The 10,868-nt window shown below is 37.7% G+C and overlaps 1 protein-coding gene across 1 annotated transcript; it reads right to left on the bottom strand.

Annotated features, from left to right (window-relative positions):
* Positions 1–3,124: 3,124 nt before the first annotated feature.
* On the bottom strand, positions 3,125–7,048 carry LOC121421219 (uncharacterized protein K02A2.6-like). Its single transcript, XM_041615880.1, has one exon. It carries the CDS (start codon positions 7,046–7,048, stop codon positions 3,125–3,127), a length of 3,924 nt encoding a protein of 1,307 aa, XP_041471814.1.
* Between the last annotated feature and the right edge of the window lie 3,820 nt (positions 7,049–10,868).

The following is a 10,868-nucleotide window of genomic DNA, read 5'->3' as shown; positions in this document are numbered from 1 at the left end:
TTTTCTTGTAAATTAAGATTATGTTGTATGTACTTATACAATGTTCTTTTTTATTGAAGTGCAACGATATGTTTTGTATATTTTGATTATTTTTTATGACGAATAAAAACTGCAAAGATAAAAAAAAAAATAATATGCAAATAAGAATCCCTCATATTCGAAAATGTAAAATAAAGGAGATATAAATTAAATGTTGCATGTAAGACTCACGTTAAAGACAAAGCAATATGATGAGATCACAAAAACACATGATAGGCCTACCCTTTCAGCTTTACACTAAACACTTGATTGTGCTTTGATATCTCTGTTTTGTCATAAGCAACAACTAATGCAAAATAAAAGTATCCGACTCAAAGTCACCGAGAATATTTAGGCTTCATGGCAGTATTAACGTCTTATCTTGCGTCGAAAATGGGCAAATAGATTGCATATTGTTCAATATAACAATAAAATTTGACCAAAAAGCAACCTCCGTGTAGAAATAACACTAAATTATACTTACTTTAATGAAATTGATGGTATGCCATTTAAGAGAATACAGTAGCTGTTGGTATAACTAACACTCGGTAACAACATGAAACTACTGAGCGTTGCGATAAAAAGGTATATACTATTTAGATGTGCATAAGGGCAAAAGGCTCGTTTACATATCAAAACATATTTTCTGTTCATGAAGCCCATCGGAAAAGATAGAGGAGGCACCTTGCTGTTTGGAGCCCCGAATAAGGCAAAATGACATTTCTGCTATAGAGTAAAATTACTTTCATTTTGTTATTTAAACCACTTGTAGAGGACAGAATAGGACTTTCTCTATCAGCTACATGAAAAGTAGTGCTGGCAAATCGGAGGTTGATGACGCGACATTTCCTCCTGCGACAAATTGTTCCGGGCTTAATTATTTCTAAGATGTAGGTTGAGGGCTGCAATAGGATTTTATGTTAGTTTGGGGGTAGGGTATATTCTTAAACCAGGGGTTTTCAATATAGTCCAACTTAAGAAAGTATAGGGTAACGTCTACACGTCTAACGTCTAGGCTTAATTCGGGTCCCATGGCATTCTCTGGCGACAAATCCAACTTCCACACATTAACGGAATTAATAAAAGTAATATTAATAATATTCCGCATTTATATAGCGCTTAATACATCGAATTACTTGATGAAATACTATTGGTGATTTTGTGATTTGCATGATTGTTTCTCAAATAAAGTAGTCAAGGATAGGCCCCATAGAAAATCGAATAAACCTTTTTTTTCACATATAAAATATATTATTATGGTTTCTTGTCAATTCGAGGGCGCTGATTACGAATCTGAATGATGCCACTCTTGTAACCTTGAGCATTTTTCGTAAATTGGCAAAATTCAATATGTCTGCCAAAGTCTGAAATTACCCATGAAAATCATAAAACTGCCCGCAAAAAAACAAAGATCAGTGAGTATTTCACTCCTCCAAAACAATTACAGACATTTCTTAGCCAGTCCGCTTGCAATTTTCTGATTTTGATAGGTAATATGCATGATTTAAGTGATCAAACTGGTGAAAATTTAAGGTCAGAATTTTTGTCTGCAATATATTATCAGAAATTTTCATGTGCACTAAAAGCCTTTCCTTATGATCTTACACATCAGCAACTCATGCAAAAATTAATGTCAGCATTCGACACAAATATATATTGACATGCGTCATGACAGTATTATTGTCTTTAGATAAAGACAAATACTTCAAATTTTACCAGGCATTTTAGGGGATAAATCAAAGTTATTTCTCTCGCTACTTTTAATCCGAGACTAACGCGGAAACATTTGCCACTGCCCTCCCCGGGCTTTGCCTACAGAAATCCTGTACAAAATAGAGGGGCAATATTTGCCAAATTTAGTGCGCTTGCGCAGTAGCAGCCGATTTCGATCGCTAATTTCAGTATTTCAGAAATCTGGCTGGAACCAGATTATGACAATGACATTTATTCCTTTGTCGCCCATAGAGTGGGTTTTAGTCCAGGATAGAAGAGGCATAACCCTGTTTTTTCATATAAACAGTACTTTTTTATGTTTTTTTGTCAATTCGAGGGTGCTGATTACGAATCTGAATGATGGCACTAGATCGTGTACCCTTGAGCATTTTCCGCAAATTGGCAAAATCCAATATGGCCGCCAAAATATGCATTCTTTGCATCACTTAAATCATTTTACGCGAATAAATATTTCCGTTTCTGCGAGGAATATTGAAAATACACATAACAAAAGCTTATTTACATAAGACACGAAAATTAGACAAATTTCCCCTACTTAGATTTCTTGGGACTTTTAATATGATGTTTTGGGGGACCTTACTGAAATGAACTGCGGTTAAAATATATCGTGTTGCAATAGGAGGTGGGTTACCCACTCATTGTTAGTAGAATGGTTGAACGACTCGCTTACAGACATGTTTTTGAAAAGCTGTTCTTGTATTAATAGAATATCAAATTCCTAGTGGTTAGAACTTAGGTTATATAAATCAAAAGTCCAGTAGGCAGTTCTTTTTAAACGTATTTACAACAGACATTTATTAGGTGAGATGCAACAACGACGATCACTGCTGCGTCATCTTGACAGCAGCCATAACTTTCTCTATGCAAGTAGTCACGTGTAATAACAAAGTATAGTCTACGCTTGCAGACCTTTATCAGTTATCACCACACCTCCCTTTCTTTAAAGAGGTTTATATACACATATATAATACTTCTTAAACTACAGAGTGACAGGGTGGACTACCTGTACACTTACAACAGTACTAGGGGATTATTCTGCCCCTTATAGCTGAAGTACTGTCGCTGTCAAATATTTTAACATGCAACATTACAGTTCACATATATTTCATTTTTGCTGTTTGTATGATGCGACAATTCGTTGAACCGGTAGAGACATCTGTTGAGTTGAGTTTTGTGATAGCGATAAATTCAATCCCGTATTGCTGATTAACTTTAACATGCAAATTTATATCATGCACGTGCAATCATGCAGTTATCATGGGGTTGTATTAGAGTTCAAACCATTTACAGTTTCAAAGTTATTTTTGAACTCATGTGGCTATTTACAAAACGAAACGCGAAAGTTTTTCTGTTTAGTTCGCTTTCCATCCATTTACAAGTTTAAACGATCTGGCGGTTTAACGACTCGTCCGCTTCTGGTTGTTCGGGATGGTGACGAAGATGCGCGAACATCAGATGCTGGTTCCGCTTCTGCGCTGTCATCTAGCTCGAAGTCATCCTGTGTTGGTAATGGAATAGACTCGGCTTGGTGTCTGGGATCTGGCCTGAGGTGACGTCTGTTTCTGCGACGTATCTCGCCTGTGGCTGTTTCAATTTGGTATGATCTGTTATGATTATTGACAGACTTTATGATACCATGTTGTGACCAGGTATTAGTTTTCATGTCTTGGAGTATCACATGATCTCCAGGTTTTAGCTTTGGCAAGTCACGAGCATGTTTATCGAATCGCTCTTTTTGTTTCACCTTCTGCTCATCCTTTCTTCCCCTCACAGATTTAGTATCAATCTGTTGGTTATTGAGCAAAGTGTCAAGCATGGGAAGGTTTGACCTAATCTGACGATTGTACAGAAGTTCTGCTGGAGATTTTCCGCATGCTATTGGTGAACTTCGATAGACTTGTAAAGCTCTGTGGATATCTTGTCCACTGTGTTGTGACTTCAGTATGAGATTTTTGACAATCTTCACAGCATTTTCTGCGAGGCCATTTGATTGTGGATAATGTGGACTCGATGTGGTATGGTGAAAATCCCATTCTTTTGCAAAGCTTTTGAATTCTTGGCTTGCAAATTGAGGACCATTATCCGACATCAGTTCACATGGTGTACCATGACGAGCAAATATTGCTTTCATGTGATTAATCACGGCCTTGCTTGTAGTTGAAGTCAAAGTACATACTTCAATGAATTGTGAGTAGTAGTCGACGACGACCATATATTCTCTTTTGTTCAAAGTGAATAGATCTACTGCAATTTTTTCCCAAGGACGATTAGGCACGGCATGTGGATTTAGGCTTTCAGCCTGTTGTTTTGGTTTGTACATTAGGCATGAAGTACAATTTTGGACCATTTCAGTGATGTCTGCATTGATTCTTGGCCAATAGATTACTTCCCTAGCACGTTTCTTACATTTCTCAATGCCTAAGTGACCTTCGTGTACTTGGTTTAGTATGTATCGTCTCATGGAAGTTGGAATTACTATTTTAGAACCTTTGAATATGATTCCATCTGCTTCAGAGAGTTCACTTCTAATGTTCCAGTACTGTTTTATTCTAGCTGGACATTGTTGCTTACTTTCTGGCCAACCATTTCTGATGGTGGCTAGCAACTCTTGAAGCTCTACATCTTTTTTGGTCTCTTCAACAATTTCTTGTCTTTTGTTTGATGTTACTGGCATTGCTTGTACTATCATATCTACATAGACTCTGATATCTTCTTCAGTTTCAACATTCAATTCTGCTTTTGGATCTACTGCTCGTGACAGTGTATCGGCAGTGGACATGTACTTTCCAGGTGTATATGACACTTTGAGATCATATCTCTGTACTCTGATTAGTAATCTTTGAATGCGTAAAGGACAATCTGCCAATGACTTAACAAACAATGGGATAAGTGGCTTGTGATCTGTTTCAACTTCTATCTTTTGACCATAGATATATTGATGAAATTTTTCACATCCGTAAGTGATAGCTAAGAGTTCTTTTTCTATCTGAGCGTAACGTGTTTCTGCATCAGTCATAGCTCTTGATGCGTAAGCTATTGGATGCCAATTTTGTTCATGTTGCTGTAGGAGAACTGCTCCTAGTCCATTTTTTGAAGCATCAGCTGATATCTTTGTGGGTTTTGTGCAGTCATAGAAATGAAGCACTGGTTGACTCATTAGAGCTTCTTTCAACTCGCACCATGCTTTTTCTTGTTCATTTTCCCACATCCACTCTACTTTCTTGTCAAGCAAAATACGTAGAGGTGCTGACCTTGTTGATAGGTTTGGAATGAATTTTGCTTGGTAGTTTATCATCCCCAAGAACCTTTGTATGTCCTGTTTACAGGTTGGTCTTGCCATGTTTCTGATGGCAGCCACCTTTTTAGGATCTGGTCTGACTCCATCTTGGCTGATCAAGTCACCAATGAAAGTCATCTGGTTCACATTGAACTCACACTTGTCTCGATTGAGTTTCAGGTTTGATTTTTGTGCGATGTCTAGAACTATTCTCAGACGATCGTCATGCTCTTCTTGAGTGCTTCCCCATACCACTATGTCATCCATCATGGTATTGACACCAGGTATATCTACGAACAAGTTATGTATTATCTTGTGAAATACTTCAGGAGCACTGCAGATACCAAAAGGTAGTCTCAAGAATCTATATCTTCCATACGGAGTGATAAATGTACAAAGCTTGGAACTATCTTCATCTAGTTGGATTTGCCAAAAACCACTTGATGCATCTAATTTACTGAAATACTTGGCTCCAGCAAACTGAGAGGTTATTTCAGCTCTAGAAGGCAATTTATAGTGTTCTCGTTTGATTGCTCGATTAAGATCACGTGGATCTAGACAGACTCTGAGTTGACCATTCTTTTTCTTGACTACAACAAGAGAAGACACCCAATCTGTCGGTTCATCAACCTGTTTGATTACATCCATATTTTCCATCTTATCTAGTTCCTCTTTTAGTTTCTTTTGAAGTGGAAATGGAACTTTGCGACATGCATGTTGAACTGGTTGTGCATTGTCTTTCAATGTAATGTGATGTTTGCCTGGAAGACATCCTAATCCTACAAATACATTGTCATAATCTTGCACTACAGTTTTGCCTGTTTTTATCTCTGTTTGTTTATCAACATGATAGACGCGTTTTACTAGATACAAGTCTTCACTCGTTCTGAGACCTAGCAATGGTTGACGATTTCCAGGAATGATGAAACATTGAACACTGTGTTTAACTCCTTTGTACTCCATTTGGACATAACAACGACCTTTTACTGGAATGTTAGTCTCATAGTAACCTGTTAACTTCACTTTGGCTTTTTGTAGTTTTGGTTTTGGTTTCAATTTGTGATAGATTGTTTCAGGGAGAGTGTTAGCTTGAGCTCCAGTATCTATCTTGAACTCAACTAGCTCATTATTGACTCTCAAATTGACTTTCCACTCTTCCTTTGATTCATGTTCCTGTGAATCAACTGAACAAATCATGAAACCATCTGAATCTACTTTCAAGTGTTGCAATTCATTGACTTTTGCTACTGGGGTACGACAACACTTAGCAAAATGATTTTGCTTACCGCACTTTTTACATGTTTTACCTTGTGCAGGACATTTTTCTTTGGTATGTCTATTACCACATCTTGTACATGTTTTATTGTTAGTACGATCTTGAGGTTTTGTTTGTCTTGTTTGTCTTGTTTGGTTTGACATTTTACCAGAAGATTTCTTATTCTTGCTGAGAGAATCAACCGGAATTGAGGCATTTTCCCCGGTGGAACTCAACGCTTGGGCCTGCGTTCGAGTTTGTTCAGCAACCCGACAAACTTGCAACGTTTTATCCAATGTGAGATCATCTAGCCTCAACAAATGCTCTCTTAGACCATCATCTAAGATACCACAGATAATTCTGTCCCGTATAAGACTCTCTTTCAACGAAGAAAACTCACACGACTGTGCACGACTTCGCAATTCAGTTGCATACTGATCAACACTCTCATGCTCTAATTGTGATCTTGTGAAAAATCTATGTCTCTCATACGTTAGATTACGTTTTGGCATGCAATATTCCTCGAATTTGTCCAACACTTTCTCAAGCTTCATGCTCTCATCCTCGGCAAATACAAATGTATTATACAATTCCAAGGCAGCATCACCTATTACGTGTAGAAGCATTGATGTTTGTGACTTGTCATCTTTTTCTGACATTCCTGAGGCAACATTGTATAGAGTGAATTTTTGTTTGAATCTTTTCCAATTCTCGGAAATATTTCCCTTTAAGTCAAGTGGAGGAGGTTGACTTAGATTTGTCATGTTGTCTGTTGTTGTCTTTGTTTCTGTGTATCGTTAATGTTAGTAACTTTGTCTTACTTTTTTAGTTTAGTAACTTTAACATACCAATATCACTTGTGCATATACTCATGAACAGTATAATAATTAGCAAGTATTTGTATCTTTCCAACAATTATGTTTGCTCAATTATTACTACTCTCACTGAGATAGAATGTTCATGTCCCATAAACGTCACGCTAACTGTCCGTCATACTGTAATTTGGCCAGGCACATTCATGCACTCCAAATCCATACAACGACATAGCCAACTTCTATGGACATAACATCACACATACAGTAATGGTTATTCACTGATACACATGAATACAATAAGCTCTTTGTCTTTCACCATCTCTCTCCTCACGGGGGTTAGGGAGAAAATGGAATGAACTGGCCTGATTTCAATGATTCCTCCATCTCAAAGCTCGGTGGGTTACTCAGCATAATAATGCAGGATCTGACACCATGGTTGGAACTTAGGTTATATAAATCAAAAGTCCAGTAGGCAGTTCTTTAAACGTATTTACAACAGACATTTATTAGGTGAGATGCAACAACGATGATCACTGCTGCGTCATCTTGACAGCAGCCATAACTTTCTCTATGCAAGTAGTCACGTGTAATAACAAAGTATAGTCTACGCTTGCAGACCTTTATCAGTTATCACCACACCTAGCTTCTTAGTGGTTTTGAAATGAATGGGCTCTACTGTAAACATAATTTCTTTTCAACACATTTGAATGTATTGAAAAGCCCTGCTGTTTACAGAGGAGCGCCTAAAATCCAAGTTTGGTGAAAAGCAATGCACAATGCTCACATTCCTTGTTAACCACACACTGAATGGATGAAATTAATATAAATAGAACTAGATTTTAATTCGTCATGCGGACGAATTAGGTGGTCTGTCTTTATTATTGCCATCATGATCACTATTACCATGTTCATGCAGATCAATGTGATCTTCATGATGACAACTGAATGTTGATTATGGATAGAATACTTGTGAAAGACGGGAGATGATAAAGCACTGTAAAAGAGTCTCTTTGATGTATGACAATACATGTGATTAAAAAAAGTAATCATAATCTGTTTTATCTTGCTAAATTTTAACTTTTGTACCTTTAAATTATCATAAAGGATCATGTACGAGGTGGTAAAAAGAAAAAAAAATGGAAAAAAAATCATCTTGTTCACCCCAGGACTCGAACCTCCGCCCTCGAGAAAGCAAGTCAAATGCGTTATCCATTGAGCCACGATATACCCCATAGAGATTACACGTAAGCAATTTTGAGAATTACAATTCCAATTTTGCAAGTGAAAAACGGGCATGATCCCGGCATCTGATCAAAAAATGGAGAGAACACTTGCGAAAGCTTAGGATCTCAGCTACATCATACTAAAAGCTCAGGGAAAAGTGACACTAAAAAATGGAGATATGGCTCACGAAATAGAGGAATGTCGAATCCAGTTTTGAGAAAAAGTCATGTCCCATAGAGATTACACGCAAAATGAGGAAAAATGACATGCCTCTTTTCATCGCTGTTTTACGCAATGATGCGTTTCTCAAAATGAAAATTCATGTTAACTAACGAGAAAGAGTACGTTCTAAACTACAACATATCAAAATCTGGGCGAAAATAATTTATATTCGAGAAGTTACAACCAAATTTGCATAAATTTGATGACGTCATTTTTGAAAAAATGAAATTTTTAGTTTAGGCGCCATTTTGATGACGTCATGATAAAATTGAGGGACATTGGTGACATGAAATCAAATTTACAACTAATACTCTATCGATATATGAAAAAAATGGGGGTCAATGGACTATTTAAAGAGCTACAGTGAATTTTCAATAGGCATGTTTTTGCCCATATATGGCCTATAGTGAGAGCTCGCGCGCACACGTGCTGCAAACTTTAACGGGTGTTAATTCCGTTACTATTGGTCATAGAGAGCTAAATTGGGTATCAAATTGCTCAGAATTTCATTAGCCATGGAATGATATTAAAAAAAACGGTGTTTCTGCGTTGCGTTTAGGCGTTACGCGCGGAAACGCGCGCGCATATGTGCGCGCGCGCAAATTTTTGAAATGCTTAAAATGACCTAAAACGTATCCAAAATTTTTATAGGCCATTTGGACGATTTTTTTACCTTTGACGCGCGCGCGTCAAACGTACGCGCGCGTCATGACCTTTGATGACATTGACAGTTGACCCTTGACCTGAAGTTAACGTCATGTAAATATTGTTAATTTTTGATATTTGATAATGAAGATATGATCAAATGAAGAATTTTACAAAATGGCGCGTAGATGACGTCATCATGACCAGATGACCTTGAAAAGCTTAGTATGCCGTCTCTATAATAGATTCTATATATGACAGAAAAATCAGCTAAATTGATTTAGCCAATTCGGAGAAAAGTTGGCGACAAACATAGGTGATAAGAATAAATAAAGAAATAAAGAAAATTCTGTCATAGACAGACCACCTAATTATGGAGACGCATACCTAGTGTGTGAGAGATTTCCCCTTTACCCACAATGAAGTTCATGGTATCAATTGAAACAAGATAATGTTACACAAATTATTGATAATAGTTATTGCATTAGACATAAAACGTGGGTAATAAGTTACTTGGAATAGTTCAACATCATTTATGAAGGATACTACAGTATAACTGTATAATGAAAGAGATAAGAAACAAGCCAACTAATATATCTTAAAAATGTCTACAAAAAATGTCAAATCATAAATGTAACAGATTCAAGTTCTGTTGTTTAGTGAATTTCTTTGTTATTCGAACATTTTTTTAGGAACTCTGCCAGTGAATTTTTTGGATCATGAACAGCAAGAAGTAAATATACTCATCTATGATTTATGGTTGAAAACACTATTGGCATTGACTGGCATTGTACAGAAAATCAAATTTTTAAACAAACTTTGATCTGACATGCAGTTTTACAAAAATGTTGCATAACTTCGAAACCGCGTACCTTATGGTCGTCACCAGTTTTGTCTTGAAAGGTGTGCATGACTTGAAAAAAGTCTGTGAGCTGCGCATCAAATTAAAATTGTACAACATATTAACGACACATGAGATAAGACTCTGAGATACAACACTACCTTCATAATTGTCACTTAACCCAATTGACGCCAGGGTATTTTGGGAGTTCATATGGCCTCCAAGACCCACCCCCCTGCACCCTTGAGATCTCGGCCGTCGATCGCGCCGAAAATTGGCAGGTAGCTTGCCTGGAACATCATCTACTAAATTCTGTATTAATTCCTTTCATGCGCATCGCTTTTAATTATGCTAATTTATGCATAATTAGTATGCAAAATCATAGTTTTTCATCTGCCTAATTCCCTAAATAAAGCTCAAAATGTTCTAATTTTTGGTGTAGAAGCTTTTTGTGGTATCATCAGCTATTCTAGGACATCTACCCCCTAGGCATCTACCCCGGACATCCACCCTCTTAGGACAAGTACCCCCTAGGACAAGTACCCTCTAGGACATCTACCCCCTGGCCATCCATCCCGGAAATTTACCCCCGGACATCTACCCTCCGGACGTCTACCCCTAGACATCCACCCCCTTAGGACATCTACCCTCCAGACATCTACCCCCTGGACATCCACCCCCTTAGGACATCTACCCTCCGGACATCTACCCCTGGACATCCACCCCCTGGACATCCACCTCCCGGACATCTACCCCGGACATCTACCCCCTGGACATCCACCCCCGGACATCTACCCCCCAGACATCCACCCCCGGACCCGGGGGGGGGGGCACTCG

Source organism: Lytechinus variegatus, chromosome 9, assembly GCF_018143015.1.
Source record: "Lytechinus variegatus isolate NC3 chromosome 9, Lvar_3.0, whole genome shotgun sequence".
NCBI classification, from domain to species: domain Eukaryota; kingdom Metazoa; phylum Echinodermata; class Echinoidea; order Temnopleuroida; family Toxopneustidae; genus Lytechinus; species Lytechinus variegatus.
This window is presented reverse-complemented; position numbering and strand designations above follow the sequence as displayed.